At 44.6% G+C, this 16,544-nt stretch overlaps 1 protein-coding gene across 2 annotated transcripts in view; it reads left to right on the top strand.

Annotated features, from left to right (window-relative positions):
• SLC12A5 (solute carrier family 12 member 5) overlaps positions 1–16,544 on the top strand; it is a 159,561-nt gene that overhangs the window by 71,654 nt on the left and 71,363 nt on the right. The window contains exons 20-25 of one of the 2 annotated variants that reach the window (XM_063960459.1): positions 4,145–4,276; positions 11,423–11,530; positions 12,401–12,523; positions 12,664–12,851; positions 14,480–14,494; positions 14,697–14,830. In XM_063960459.1, the coding sequence (XP_063816529.1) occupies positions 4,145–4,276; positions 11,423–11,530; positions 12,401–12,523; positions 12,664–12,851; positions 14,480–14,494; positions 14,697–14,830 (700 nt within the window). The remainder of the gene's footprint in view (positions 1–4,144; positions 4,277–11,422; positions 11,531–12,400; positions 12,524–12,663; positions 12,852–14,479; positions 14,495–14,696; positions 14,831–16,544) is intronic. The other variant, XM_063960460.1, reaches the window with a different exon arrangement.

The raw sequence follows: 16,544 nt of genomic DNA, 5'->3' as shown, positions 1-16,544 counted from the left end.
ATTCTGCTCAGGTTATTGAACCCCTAATTCTGGCTATACGGGACGTATTAAAGCTCCCTCTAGAGGACGCTGCGTCACAGCAAATGTTTTTCTTTACACAAAACAAGCCTAATGTCACTTTCCCTTAGATGACCTATTCAGGTTGGCCTAGAAAAATCCAGACAAAAAATTCCAAGTGTCAAAAAAGTTTTTGCACACTTTCCCATTTGCTCCTGAAGGTAGGAAATTTTGGGAGGAACTCCTGGGGGTTGATGTATCAGTCTCTCGACTGTCCAAAAAGGCGGTGCTGTCGGCACCGGGCTCCTTTACCATAAAGGATCCTGGGGATAGGAAAATAGTAGCTACACTCAAATCTATTTACATGGCAGCAGGTGTATTGCAAAGGCCGGTCATTGCGGGTTGCTGGATGACCCATGCCATTCATTCATGGGTGCGTCAGTGGAATTCCAGTGTGGAATCCCTCCCCTTTTCAGGGAATGGCTCTTTGGGGTTGAATTGGATATATGGATTTCCAAAGTTACGGCTGGGAAAGCCACGTTTCTCCCCTCTGGGGCCCCGCTGGCGAGACACTCCTACTAGGGGCTGTCTGTACAGTCCTTTCGGTCTCATAGATTTCAATCTAAGGCCAGAGGTGCCTCCAATCTGACTAGAGGCACCAGAGTTAAGTCCAGAAAGCCTGCAAGCACCAGCTCTCAGGAACAGACCACCAGTTCTGCTTTCACTAAGGCCTCAGCATGACGGCGGTGCCCACCCACCCTGAGGAGATCTCGAGGTGGGAGCTCGACTGCGTCACTTCAGCCGCGTCTGGGAAGCATCCTGCTAGGATACCTGGGTTAGGGATCTCGTTTCTCAAGGCTACAAGCTGGAGTTCGACAGTGCTCTTCCCCAACAATTTTTCAAATCAAGCTTACCATCTTTGGAAGATATGCACGTTACGTTGCAACAGGCCATCCTAAAGTTGGTCCAGTCCCACGTCATTGTTCCAGTACCAATACCACAAAGAGGCAAGGGTTATTACTCCAACCTGTTTGTGGTACTGAAACCGGACGGTTCGGTAAGGCCCATTTTAAATCTAAAGTCCTTGAATCCTTACCTGAAGGTGTTCACGTTCGAAATGGAATCCTTGCGAGCAGTGAGTGCGGGCCTGGAAGAACAGGAATTCATGGTTTCCTTGGATATCAAGGACGCCTACCTCCATATTCCGATTTGGCCACCTCATCAGGCGTACCGGAGGTTTGCCCTGCTGGACAATCACTACCAATTCCAGGCACTGCCCTTCGGCCTGTCCACAGCTCTGAGGGTGTTCACAAAGGGAGTCAATATTGTCCCTTACCTGGACGACTTCTGATCAAAGCAAGATCCAGGGAGCTTTTGTTGCTCCATATCGACCGCACTATCCAACTTCTGTCACGCCATGGGTGGATCCTTGACTTACAGAAGTCCCACCTGGAGCCGACTCAGCGGCACCTGTTCCTGGGGGTGTTGATGGATACTGTGGCCCAGAAGTTGTTCCTACCAGAGGACAAGGTGAGAGTTGTTCCTACCAGAGGACAAGGTGAGAACACTTCAGGAGATGGTCCACATGGTGCTCCGACCTGCTCGAGTGTTCATCCATCTTTGCATAAGATTGTTGGGAAAGGTGGTCGCCTCCTACGAGGCGATACAATATGGAGGTTCCATGCCAGGACTTTTTCTGCTGGATCTCCTGAGCAAATGGTCCGGATCATATCTTCATATGCACGGGATGATATGGCTGTTGCCTCAGGCCAGGTTTTCCCTCCTGTGGTGGATGCAGTACTCCAATCTACTGGAGGGCCGGAGTTTCGGAATTCAGGATTGGACCCTCCTCACAATGGATGCGAGTCTAAAGGGATGGGGAGCTGTCACCCAAGTGGCGCAGTTCCAGGGCAGATGGTCAGCCCACGAAAGCCTCCTTCCGATAAACATTATGGAACTTCGGGCGATCTACAATGCTCTGCTTCAGGCCTCTCCTCTGCTCAAGGATCACGCGATCCAAGTACAGTCGGACAACGCCACAGCAGTGGCATAAGTCAATCGGCAAGGAGGAACTAAAAGCAGAACCTGCATGTGAAAGGCGTCAAGGATACTCCTCTGGGCAGGAAGAAATGCAAGAGCAATGTCCGCAATCTTCATTCCGGGGTAGACAACTGGGAAGCGGACTTCCTGAGTCATCACCATCTCCACCCGGGGGAGTGGAGTCTCCACCAGCAGATTATCCACCAATGGTGCTGCCCACAGATAGACATGATGGCTTCTCGTCTCAACAAGATGCTTCACTGGTATTGCTCACGAACCAGGGATCCTCAGGCGAGGGTAGTAGATGCACTGACATCGCCTTGGCCTCACCGGCTGGTCTACCTGTTTCCTCCGATTCCGTTGCTCCCAAGGGTACTCAAGCGCATCTGAAATCAGGGAGTCCAGGCAATTCTGATTGCCCAGGATTGGCCTCGGAGGGCATGGTACGCAGATCTTCTGGACATGTCCGTCAAAGACCCTTGGCCTCTACCTCCCAGAAGAGTGCTTTTTTTCTGCAATGTCAGACCCTCATGCCGGAAAGTAGATGTTCATTGAAAACACACGCTGCCAGTGAATAGATGTTGGAGTGGCTTGTGTGGAGGTGGGTTCTGGTAAATACCTCTTGCGGCAAATTGTCACGGCTTATGGGACTTCTCGGTCCTCCTTCCAACATCCATTCACTGGCAGCGTGTGTTTTCAATGAACATCTACTTTCCGGCATGAGGGTCTGACATTGCAGAAAAAAGCACACCGACCACTTAATAGGCTTTGGGGCAATGAACTACAACCAGGAAACTTACAAATAATGTTACCATTATTATTATTATACCTTTCACATACGTTGTACACCAATTTCCATCATTTCACACTTTTTCACCTCAAAAATGACATGTCATTATTGGCCAATTAAAAATAATAAAAAATTTCTAAATGCCTAATTATTCATTCAGGGGGTTTTCCCACCAGGGGTTCGGAAACAAATCCCAACATTAACTTAAAATAGGGATTTTCCCCAAGTTTATCACCCGCTCAGAGTTGGTGAATTTAAATTAGCGGTCAAATTACCGCAAAATAGTTTTTTCAGACAATTGAATAGGTGCTTTGTCAAATTTACCACGATTCGTGGTAATTTTGCATCTTTTTACAGCAAAAAACGTGTTTTTGCTGGTAATTGAATTCTTTCCAAAATCACAGCGTGAGCAGCTGCTATTGGCCTGCTGGCACAGGGTCCGAGGTAACTGCCACTTAGCTGATCCTCTCTGTGTTGTCAGCATGGAGCTTAATGGGGCTATACGATCCTGTTATACCCATTGCCATCTATCATTTTCCACACTTGTGTGTTTTGTCCTGGAAAATGGACAAAAACTGTTGTTAGAACAAGTTGGTTAAATCTCTTTGACTTAATCAACTTGTCTGAATGAAAGTTTGTGTCCAATTTACAGGGTTTGGGAACAAATTGCTGATTGTAATTTGTTCCCAGCCAGTACCAGATTTTAATTCGAACCAAGCAACTAGTTGAATGGTTGGATGAAAGTTGGTCTAGTGTTTGGCCAGCTTTAGTGTATTGAGAAGTCAGAGAATCAGATAGCTTCCAGTGTGTGGTTAGTGATTTTTGAAAAACAAGACATTTCCAACTTCTGGGACCTCAAATTCCAAACACAAAACTTTACAACCTGGGACTGCCCCTGAAAATTAGGTATGTCTGGAAACTATGGAGAGCACAGCAAGGCAGAAAAGAACAGTTTTTATTATTAAATAGCAGCACAATACTGAGGTTGAACAGGGGCTGCTAAATAAAGAAAGCCATCTTGAGGTAGTTAGCATCTCTGTATCTATGGTGCATACATCATATTGGTCATTATCTAATTGTTCTATATGTACATAATCTGCGTCAGTTTGTTATTGATAATTACATGTATGAAGAAAAGGCATTATTCTATTCCATTATATAATTTACAATGAATGAACTACAACTTATAATGCCAAGATACTTAAATTACAAATCACCAATTATACTTGTTGACACAATAAACCAGATCTATGAATGAAAAGTATTTATATTCTATTCTCAAGTGAATAATTATATGCATCCTATCTAAAAAAAAAGGTCTGGAAGAGATGTACAATGCGGATCTTCACAGTGGCTCAAATGGATGATAACAGTATCCAAATGAAGAAAGATCTGACCACCTTCTTGTACCATCTAAGAATTAATGCAGAAGTAGAAGTAGTAGAAATGGTGAGTTTTCTCTCTCCAGACTAAGCATGCCTGATATGTACCTGTTAAATGTGATTCTACAATTAGAATGATTACTCGGTATATAACTATAATTCACAGAAGATGAAGGATGGAATCTACAGGGGGTTTGGCTTCTATAGGCAAACTACCCTTTTGTAATGTGTGGTATCTGGATGATAGATCTACACTGTATAGATAGTCAATAGATCAACACCATTTGGCCAACATTGTCAAAAGATTGACAGGTAAAAGGTAGACAGTGCTTAAAGTCAACAGGTTCAAAAGGTTGACATGGCAATGGTTGACACACATGATTGACACAAGTTTTCACATATTTTTCAACTTTTGCTGATTTACCATACACATGGAATATAATTGGGAATAGTAACATGTGGCGAGCACAATGGGGCACCTTGGCCGCAGTGCAGCAAGCGAAATGCGAGCCTGCAAAGTCTACGTTTTGAGGTCACATATCATGAACCAGAGAAAAGGACAATATTTATTTTTTTTAAATGTGTGTTGAACATTTCAATGTTGCCCTTTTGTACCTGTCAACCTAATGACTGGCTAACTGATTCCTGTAGATCTTCTATACCACACCTGTAAATTTCAGATTGCAATGAAAATTTGCATAACTAGATATCACATAAGCTAAATCTAAGATTGAAACAGGCAAGTAAAAAAAAAAAAATTTAAATCTTAAAGTTTATTATCATTTTCGTTACAGTGTCACTTTAAGGCATAAATACTCAAATGAGTACTTTAGAAAAATTAAATAAGAATTTACATAAATTATGGGGATGATCCTAAAGTGTATACAGGTTAGACTTTGAGGTGACATTTACACTTTCCATCATGCAGATATTAACGTGCACCCCAAAAATAGGCTTATTACCATTGTATTGGGCAATCCCTGAAAGCAGCGCGTGAACCTTGCTTGTGTGAAGTGGGCAAATTGGTACATCTGAACATCCATTGTATCTGTGCTTAGTAAATGCACTGTAATATAACTGCCCCATTGTGTGGGGACTGAAATTTTGCTTGAATTATCCATGTAACCTAAATATATTTTATACACTATAATAGAACAATTCCAATATATTACCGTGGGAATGGTTACAAAATATTAGTCATTATTAAGCAATTTGTTGTTCTTGTTTCAGTAAACAAATTGAGCCATATAATACATATTTTATTTATATATTTCAGTATAGTGGGGTTCATTCTGAGTTGGGAGGAAAGCAAAAAACCTTTTGCACTGTAGTTGTGGCAGATGTAAAATGTGGACAGAGATTTAGATTTGGGAGGGGGGTTTCCAAACTCAAATCTAAACTGTGGTGTAAATATAAAGCTGCCCAGCACTTGTGGGATACATGCAAACACAGCCAGTATTTCTCTAACGTCCTAAGTGGATGCTGGGGACTCCGTAAGGACCATGGGGATTAGCGGCTCCGCAGGAGACTGGGCACAACTATAAAGAAAGCTTTTAGACTACTGGTGTGCACTGGCTCCTCCCACTAAGACCCTCCTCCAGACCCGTTAGATTCTTGTGCCCGGCTGAGCTGGATGCACACTAGGGGCTCTCCTGAGCACCTAGAAAGAAAGTATATTTAGGTTTTTTATTTTCAGTGAGATCTGCTGGCAACAGACTCACTGCAGCGAGGGACTAAGGGGAGAAGAAGCGAACCTACCTAACAGGTGGTAGTTTGGGCTTCTTAGGCTACTGGACACCATTAGCTCCAGAGGGATCGACCGCAGGACCCGACCTTGGTGTTCGTTCCCGGAGCCGCGCCGCCGTCCCCCTTACAGAGCCAGAAGCACGAAGAAGGTCCGGAAAATTGGCGGCAGAAGACTTCCGTCTTCACCAAGGTAGCGCACAGCTGTGCGCCATTGCTCCTCATGTACACCTCACACTTCGGTCACTGATGGGTGCAGGGCGCTGGGGGGGGGGGGCGCCCTGAGGGCAATAGATAACACCTTGGCTGGCAAAATATACATCATATATAGTCCCAGAGGCTATATAGATGTAAAATTACCCCTGCCAGTATCACAGAAAAAGCGGGAGAAAGTCAGCCGAAAAGGGGGCGGGGCTTCTCCCTCAGCACACTGGCGCCATATTTTCCTCACAGTTCCGCTGGAAGGAAGCTCCCTGGCTCTCCCCTGCAGTCTGAGAATACTACAGAAGGGTAAAAAAGAGAGGGGGGGGGCACTAAATTTAGGCGCAGTATAGATATATATATATGTAATATATATAAAAAAGCAGCTATAGGGAAAACACTCATTGATAGTGGGATCCCAGTGTTATATAGCGCTCTGGTGTGTGCTGGCATACTCTCTCTCTGTCTCCCCAAAGGGCTTTGTGGGGTCCTGTCCTCTGTCAGAGCATTCCCTGTGTGTTTGCGGTGTGTCGGTACGGCTGTGTCGACATGTTTGATGAGGAGGCTTATGTGGAGGCGGAGCAGATGCCTGTAAATGTGATGTCACCCCCTGCGGGGTCGACACCTGAGTGGATGGTGCTGTGGAAGGAATTACGTGATAGTGTCGACTCCTTACATAAAAGGTTTGACGACATACCTAATGTGGGACAGCCGGCTTCTCAGCCTGTGCCTGCCCAGGCATCTCAAAAACCATCAGGGGCTCTAAAACGCCCGCTACCTCAGATGGTTGACACAGATGTCGACACGGATACTGACTCCAGTGTCGACGACGAAGAGACTAATGTAACTTCCAGTAGGGCCACACGTTACATGATTGAGGCAATGAAAAATGTGTTGCACATTTCTGATGTTACCCCCGGTACCACAAAAAAGGGTATAATGTTTGGAGAGAAAAAACTACCAGTAGCTTTTCCTCCATCTGAAGAGTTAAATGAAGTGTGTGAAGAAGCGCGGGCTTCCCCTGATAAAAAGATGGTAATTTCTAAGAGGTTACTAATGGCGTACCCTTTCCCGCTAGAGGATAGGTCACGCTGGGAAACATCCCCTAGGGTGGATAAAGCGCTCACACGCTTGTCAAAGAAGGTGGCACTACCGTCTCCGGATTCTGCCAGGAGAGGGTTATGGACTCGGCAGTGGACAGGTGATGCAGATTCCAAACGACACATGGAAGTTCTGCCTTATAAGGGTGAGGAATTGTTCGGGGATGGTCTCTCGGACCTCGTTTCCACAGCAACAGCTGGGAAGTCTAAATTTTTACCCCATGTTCCCTCACAACCAAAGAAAGCACCGTATTATCAGGTACAGTCCTTTCGGCCCAATAGGGGCAAGCGGGTTAAAGGCGCGTCCTTTCTGCCCAGAGGCAGAGGTAGAGGGAAAAAGCTGCAGCATACAGCCAGTTCCCAGGAGCAAAAGTCCTCCCCCGCTTCCTCTAAGTCCACAGCATGACGCTGGGGCTCCACAGGCGGAGCCAGGTACGGTGGGGGCCCGTCTCAAAAATTTCAGCAATCAGTGGGCTCGCTCACGGGTGGATCCCTGGATCCTTCAAATAGTATCTCAGGGGTACAAACTGGAATTCGAGACGTCTCCCCCCCGCCGTTTCCTCAAATCTGCCTTGCCAACCACTCCCTCAGGCAGGGAGGCAGTGTTACAGGCAATTCAAAAGCTGTATTCACAACAAGTGATAGTAAAGGTGCCCCTACTTCAACAAGGAAGGGGTTACTATTCCACAATGTTTGTGGTACCGAAACCGGACGGTTCGGTGAGACCCATTTTAAATTTGAAATCCTTGAATACATATATGTTAAAATTCAAGTTCAAGATGGAATCGCTCAGGGCGGTTATTGCAAGCCTGGACGAGGGAGATTACATGGTATCGCTGGACATCAAGGATGCTTACCTACATGTCCCCATTTACCATCCTCACCAGGTTTGTGGTACAAGATTGTCATTACCAATTCCAGACGTTGCCGTTCGGTCTCTCCGCGGCTCCGTGGGTCTTTACCAAGGTAATGGCGGAAATGATGATACTCCTTCGAAGGAAGGGAGTTTTAATTATCCCGTACTTGGACGATCTCCTAATAAAGGCGAGGTCCAGAGAGCAGTTGTTGGTAGGGGTAGCACTATCTCGGGAAGTGCTACAACAGCACGGCTGGATTCTAAACATTCCAAAGTCACAGCTGGTCCCTACGACACTCCTGCTGTTCCTAGGGATGGTTCTGGACACAGAACAGAGAAAAGTGTTTCTCCCGGAGGAGAAGGCCAAGGAGCTGTCATCTCTAGTCAGAGGCCTCCTAAAACCAAAACAGGTGTCGGTGCATCACTGCACGCGGATCCTGGGAAAAATGGTAGCTTCCTACGAAGCGATTCCATTCGGCAGGTTTCATGCAAGAACCTTTCAGTGGGACCTGTTGGACAAGTGGTCCGGATCGCATCTTCAGATGCATCGTCTGATAACCCTGTCTCCAAGGACAAGGGTGTCTCTGCTGTGGTGGCTGCAGAGTGCTCATCTTTAAGAGGGCCGCAGATTCGGCATACAGGACTGGGTCCTGGTGACCACGGATGCCAGCCTTCGAGGCTGGGGAGCAGTCACACAGGGAAGAAACTTCCAAGGACTATGGTCAAGTCAGGAGACTTCCCTGCACATAAATATTCTGGAACTAAGGGCCATTTACAATGCCCTAAGTCAGGCAAAACCCCAGCTTCAAAACCAGCCGGTACTGATCCAGTCAGACAACATCACGGCGGTCGCCCATGTAAATCGACAGGGCGGCACGAGAAGCAGGACGGCGATGGCAGAAGCCACAAGGATTCTTCGATGGGCGGAAAATCACGTGTTAGCACTGTAAGCAGTGTTCATTCCGGGAGTGGACAACTGGGAAGCAGACTTCCACAGCAGGCACGACCTCCACCCGGGAGAGTGGGGACTTCATCCAGAAGTCTTTCAGATGATTGTAAACCAGTGGGAAAAACCACAGGTGGACATGATGGCGTCCCGCCTAAACAAAAAGCTAGAAAAATATTGCGCCAGGTCAAGAGACCCACAGGCGATAGCTGTGGACACTCTGGTAACACCGTGGGTGTACCGATCGGTTTATGTGTTCCCTCCTCTTCCTCTCATACCAAAGGTACTGAGGATAATAAGGAGAAGAGGAGTAAGAACTATACTCATTGTTCCGGATTGGCCAAGAAGAGCGTGGTATCCGGAACTTCAAGAAATGATGTCAGAGGACCCATGGCCTCTACCGCTCAGACAGGACCTGCTGCAGCAGGGGCCCTGTCTGTTCCAAGACTTACCGCGGCTGCGTTTGACGGCATGGCGGTTGAACACCGGATCCTGAAGGAAAAGGGCATTCCGGAGGAAGTCATTCCTACGCTGATAAAAGCTAGGAAAGAAGTAACCGCGAACCATTATCACCGCATATGGCGAAAATATGTTGCGTGGTGTGAGGCCAGGAAGGCCCCAACGGAAGAATTTCAGCTGGGCCGGTTCCTGCACTTCCTACAGTCAGGGGTGACTATGGGCCTTAAATTGGGTTCCATTAAGGTCCAGATTTCGGCTCTATCGATTTTCTTCCAGAGAGAATTGGCTTCACTACCTGAAGTTCAGACTTTTGTTAAGGGAGTGCTGCATATTCAGCCCCCTTTTGTGCCTCCAGTGGCACCTTGGGATCTCAACGTGGTGTTGGATTTCCTAAAGTCACATTGGTTTGAGCCACTGAAAACCGTGGATTTGAAATATCTCACGTGGAAAGTGGTCATGTTGTTGGCCTTGGCTTCGGCCAGGCGTGTTTCAGAATTGGCGGCTTTGTCATGTAAAAGCCCTTATCTGATTTTCCATATGGATAGGGCAGAATTGAGGACTCGTCCCCAGTTTCTCCCCAAAGTGGTACCAGCTTTTCATCTGAACCAACCTATCGTGGTGCCTGCGGCTACAAATGACTTGGAGGCTTCCAAGTTGTTGGATGTAGTCAGGGCCCTAAAAATTTATGTTTCCAGGACAGCTGGAGTCAGGAAGACTGACTCGCTCTTTATCCTGTATGCGCCCAACAAGTTGGGTGCACCTGCTTCTAAGCAGACTATTGCTTGCTGGATCTGTAGTACGATTCAGCTTGCACATTCTGCGGCTGGACTGCCGCATCCTAAATCAGTGAAAGCCCATTCCACGAGGAAAGTGGGCTCTTCTTGGGCGGCTGCCCGAGGGGTCTCGGCTCTTCAACTTTGCCGAGCTGCTACTTGGTCAGGGGCAAACACGTTTGCAAAATTCTACAAATTTGATACCCTCGCTGAGGAGGACCTGGAGTTCTCTCATTCGGTGCTGCAGAGTCATCCGCACTCTCCCGCCCGTTTGGGAGCTTTGGTATAATCCCCATGGTCCTTACGGAGTCCCCAGCATCCACTTAGGACGTTAGAGAAAATAAGAATTTACTCACCGGTAATTCTATTTCTCATAGTCCATAGTGGATGCTGGGCGCCCATCCCAAGTGCGGATTGTCTGCAATACTTGTATATAGTTAATGCTTAACTAAAGGGTTATTGTTGAGCTATCTGTTGAGAGGCTCAGTTGTTATCATGCTGTTAACTGGGTATTGTATCACAAGTTATACGGTGTGATTGGTGTGGCTGGTATGAGTCTTACCCGGGATTCAAAATCCTTCCTAATTGTGTCAGCTCTTCCGGGCACAGTATCCTAACTGAGGTCTGGAGGAGGGTCTTAGTGGGAGGAGCCAGTGCACACCAGTAGTCTAAAAGCTTTCTTTATAGTTGTGCCCAGTCTCCTGCGGAGCCGCTAATCCCCATGGTCCTTACGGAGTCCCCAGCATCCACTACGGACTATAAGAAATAGAATTACCGGTGAGTAAATTCTTATTTTACCCTGCATGCAAAATGCAAAAAAAATAAATGTATTTGCACCCCTTTTATTACAGCATGGTTTGTCAGCCCCACTATCTCTGTAGTATATTATATACTGTATAACTCATGGCTGGAATATTTGTATGTGTTTTTTAGTGGTCTGTGACAGATGCAAGCCATGTCCAATATCCATGGCTAATCACAAATGCAGACTAAATTCTAGATGTTTTTTTTTTTTACTTTACTGATGTATCTTTTTAGTTTGTACAGGTTAGACATTTTCCTGATTAATAAAGTCACAAACAATACCAACGTAACTTAATTTATTAATTGTATATTTGTTCCTATTTTTCCTTAGCATGACAGTGATATTTCAGCATATACATATGAGAAGACTTTAGGGATGGAGCAAAGATCCCAAATCTTGAAGCAAATGCACCTGACCAAAACAGAACGGGAGCGTGAGGTAAATATACTAAATGATCATGAGTGTTATGGCCCCCCAGATATTAGCCCAGTGGTCCCAAACTTTTTTGAATCACTAGAGTATCAGAATGTTTTTCACGGCACCACTAGGCCAAAAGTTTCTTATTGAGAAATTCAGGAAAAATATATAAAATGAAGTACATTTTGTTTATAGGTCATCCATAAGTTGAGTTATGTGGTGAGGGTCAGGATTCACTTCTGTTTGTTCACATAGTTTATGACTGGAAGACACAAGCACTGGCTATTACATTGATCATAAATAATTTGAACTGGCCTTGGGCCACCAACCCAGGGCACCCCTGCAAGTGTCCTGAGGCACCCTGGCACACAGTTTGAGAACCACTGCATTAGTGACATATTGCCACAATTTCCTGATCCCCCTACAATCAGGTTGGGGAATCAGGAATATTAAACAAGTCTAAAAATCATGATATTCCTGATCTCTGGATCGTCAATATTTTTAAATGATAGAATTTCCCCGATGGATCGCCCATCATCGGTTCTGGTCGGGGATCGATATTCAGGTGTATGGGGGCCTTTAGTCCATACATTTACAAAAGGGGGGGTGGTGATTATGTGAAATTTAGGAGGCCAATTTAAAAATTATACAGAGCACAAGCAGAGGCGTTGCACATAATAACCAGTCACATTCTAGCTATCATTTTATAGAATTTACTAGATAAATGATAGCTAGCATCTGATTTGTTGCTATGGGCAACATCTCCAAATTTCTTTGTTTGATAAATCTCCCAATTAGTCACAGTCCTAAGCCCAACTTCTTTGTCAATCTGTTTTAGAAACCACTATCCATATCAGTTGTTGTTTATCCCTTATCTATCATTCCATACAGATTCAGAGCATTACAGATGAATCACGTGGCTCAATAAGGCGCAAGAACCCCACAAACTCTCGGCTGCATCTAAGTGTTCCAGAAGAGCAAGTAGGAGATTGTGAGGAAAAACCTGAAGAAGAGGTAACATTAACATTACAATTACTTCATTCTTAACGAATTCGCCCTTTGTAACGGCACTAATGAAAGTTGTCATATTAATTCTTACTTACCTCTACATCTTTCTATTTCTCTATCCATGTCTGGATCTCCTCTACACTCAGGTACAGTTAATACATGATAAAAATGCAACAGGTTTCTCTAGTACCCCCCAATCTCCACCAGAGGAACCAGAGACTACTCAAGACAAGGTGCACCTTACCTGGACAAAGGAGAAGTTCACAGCAGACAAAAACAAGGATAAAAGTCCTAGCACTTCAGAGGGGATAAAAGATCTTTTCAACATGAAACCGTAAGCATACTGTATTATTTTCATAGTAATTATATTACTATAAATAAGGTATTTGGCTCCTATGGCCAAAAATGTATTATAAGTTATAAAAATAAATAAGAATGATAGATTTAAGAGAAATGTAGGACTGGTGTCAAGAAATCCAATGTGTATAAACAGTTGGAAAAAGTCATCCATACTGTCAAGCACTTACATTATAATGCATTATTGTGGTGTTAGCATTATTATAAACATTATGGCTGGATCATTCTTTAATACTTCCCCCATCAGTAACATCCTAACAGGGAGTGTGACTGCTGCCCATTCAGCTGCTATGTGGACCAGCAATGCATATCGATCCCCTCTGAAGACAATTTGGGCTTTTAGATAGTTATTACACTGAAATAATACAGTGACACTCAGGGTGTTAATGCTGTAGTAGTACTTTTGCAGAAATGTGCAGCTGCAGGAAAAGTGACTTTTGTGATTACTAAAAGAGAATCTGTGCCTATTCATTCATTTGCACAAACGGGATGTAAGGTTTAAGGTCCATCCAAAGTGAAATGATCTTTATAAGCAAATTCCAGAGTTAGTGGCTATTCTATGCTCTCTCGTTTTAACCATTTGCCTGGCATGGTTGCATCAGATGCGACCATGCCTGAAAGTGCTTTATCTGACCTGCTCACACAGGATGCGACCAGTCAGATAAACAGTGTTAGCAGCGGCAGGGAAGGGAAACTTCCCTCCGCTGCTGCGGTCAGAGGGACTGTAAGGTCCATCTGCCTCCCTGCACCCTCCCCTACTGATTGTCATGCTACCAATCACTGCTGATCAGTCAGCATGGCAGGATCCCCCACCCCCAGCAGGTGCAGACAATAGCAGCCGCTGGGGAAGTGTAAGTTAACCCCCCTCAAGCCCCCCTCTGTGTACCTGGAGGCTGTCCGGCTTTCAATATGAAAGGCGCAATGTTTTGATGGTCATGATGTTCCCGATCAATGTTTGGAAACTATTTATTTATTTTTTAATTAATTTATTTTAAACTAAAATCATTTTGGATAGGGTTAAATTCATGTTCTTCACCTAATTCACTCATAAAAAAACCCTGACAATTTCGGAGCGGTTTTTGGTGAAAAAAATCGTCAGTTAAGTGGTTAAGGAGGGTTCTAACAAAGACTAGCATATAACAACACTTTGATGTATGGAGTCTTTCTTTAATCTTATGTAATACAAGGTGCTGCTCACCTCTATGGGGGGAATTCAAGTGTTTTGCTTGCTGGCAGCCACTAGATGGCGCAGCAATTCAAGTGTTCCAATCGGGCGTACACAACCGCCGATGCTGACATTACTGTTATGTTGTTCCATCATTTTTACAGGCTGGTAACGAGTATGGAAATTAAAATAACAAAGGACAGCATTATTCAAAATGATGATCACTGTAGTTAAAATTTAAATGGTACACAAAGTCCATGACCTAAAGACATCACCCACAGGAGCATGGCATTTTCATTTGATATCTGTCCTCCAGCATTTTAGTATTACAGAAATAATCTAAACAGAGTTATTTGTTGAAGTACATGCGTAAGACAGAATATATGGAATTGCTTTTTAGACTAATATATTATTTTTTTCTTTCCTTCTTGCAATCAAAGGGAGTGGGAGAACTTGTAAGTCAGCCCTTAATGTTTCACATATATTGAGAGGAATTCAGTTGTGGCTGAACGTATTTGCGAATTGGACTGCTGTTGCCGGCGTTTAAACACCACAGCAGCAGCAATTCCCCCCTTAGTAAATGTTACATTAGCAACATTACTATTTTAGTTATGATTATAGGTTGTTTCTCATTATTTTCTTTTTTTTTTAATGCAGGAACCAATCAAATGTTCGCAGGATGCACACAGCTGTAAAACTGAATGAAGTTATAGTCAAAAAGTCTCACGATGCAAAACTTGTTCTGCTAAATATGCCTGGACCACCTCGTAATAGGAAAGGGGATGAAAACTGTATCCTTTACTGTGTCACTGTAAGTTGGCTCAAATTAAATAATGCAAGCTAAGGATCTAGGAGACTGGGTTTTTACCGCTACAGGACGTCTGCTAAGCTACAGAGTACCAGGGACCCATTTAGCTATGGTCATGAGCTCTACTATAGGCAACTATTATAGTGTGTTCTGACTGTTCCCATGTGAACAATATAGCCTTGCTCTGCCATTAAAAAAACATTAGTATATTCAAGGTAGACTGAGGCCGGGAACACACAAGGCTGGTATTGGCACAACAAATCATGCATACTGGCTAGTGTGTACCCACTATTGTGCACTCCCACGAGTCATATGCAACGTCTTCCGGTCGGCTGTGCTGCACAGACAACCGGAAGATATCGCATGCAACCCAGTGCTTTGTAATGAAGGACAGAGTATTTGTTCCGTCCTTCATTACATCGGGCTGGTGTGTACGGGCAATCGGGAATTTGATCCAACCATTGGCCCGATTGCCCATCGTACAAGTGTGTGCCCAAGCTAAGGGGTATTTTTATTACAGTGCAGGTTTTTTGAAGTGGAGATGTTGCCCGTAGCAACCAATCAGATTCTACTTATCATTATCCAGCACCTTTTAGAAGATAATACCTAGAAGCTGATCGGTTGCTATGGGCAACATCTCCAATTCTAAAAACTCACACTTTATTAAATATACCCCTAATAGTCCTGGTTTTAAATCAATTCTAAAAGCTCACACTTTATTAAATATACCCCCAATAGTTATAGTTTTAAATATATCCATACTTGAGCACAGGTTATTTAATTAGTACCTCAGTTATTTTCATTTAACCATGTGTGCTCAAGCATGGATATCACTAACACCTGGACTGTTAGGGTGCCTTAAAGACCGATGTTCGGAATCGTAACTTTACTGTTGTATAACAGGGACTTTATAAACATGTTAAATCCAAACCGGGGTCTTTTAGTAAACTGATTGACTTGGTCCTTTGATAGACATGCATGGTTTCCATTTTTATATATTAATCTGATACATAACCACAAAATTAGTGTGTTCAGTCTAGGCAGAAATATCTCTCTTTGGGCTTAAGAGAAACCAGTTGCCAATAAAAGTGTGATAATCCTAAATAGTACGTTATCGGCCCTAAAAATGGGATTTATGGTCTTACCTTGATAAATCCTTTTCTTCGAGTCCATAGGGGGCACAGGAGATAACACTGGGTATAGGATGGCTGGGAGCAAGGCAGACACCAAAGGGGTTACTTTTAATTGCCCAGCAGGCCTTCCCTCCCTGTCCACTATACCCCGATCCCGAGCCTGCCAGTTTTAGTAGCAAGCCTAAGGTAGGAACGGGCAGGAAGTGGAAGGAAGGACACATCACACAGAAAGACACTGAGCAGGTGAACGGCCACACACCACCGATATAGGAAACCCGGTCCAGCAAGACCGGTGCGTCAGGGAGAATGTTCTGTGCCCCCTATGGACTCGAAGAAAAGGATTTATCAAGGTAAGACCATAAATCCCATTTTCTTCAATGTCCACTATGGGGCACAGGAGATAACACTGGGACATCCTAAAGCTGGCCCCTTAAGGGTGGGGACACTCCTGGACTGCACTAAGGACCATTCACCCGAAGGCTGCGCCGTCGGACGCGAAGGTGTCAAACACATAGAACTTTATGAAAGTCTGGACAGAAGACCACGTGGCAGCCTTGCAAAGCT

The sequence above is a fragment of the Pseudophryne corroboree genome, chromosome 3 (genome assembly GCF_028390025.1).
Source record: "Pseudophryne corroboree isolate aPseCor3 chromosome 3, aPseCor3.hap2, whole genome shotgun sequence".
Taxonomy (NCBI): Eukaryota; Metazoa; Chordata; class Amphibia; order Anura; family Myobatrachidae; genus Pseudophryne; species Pseudophryne corroboree.
The sequence above is the reverse complement of the archived record's forward strand: the minus strand, read 5'-3'. Positions and strand labels throughout refer to the sequence as shown.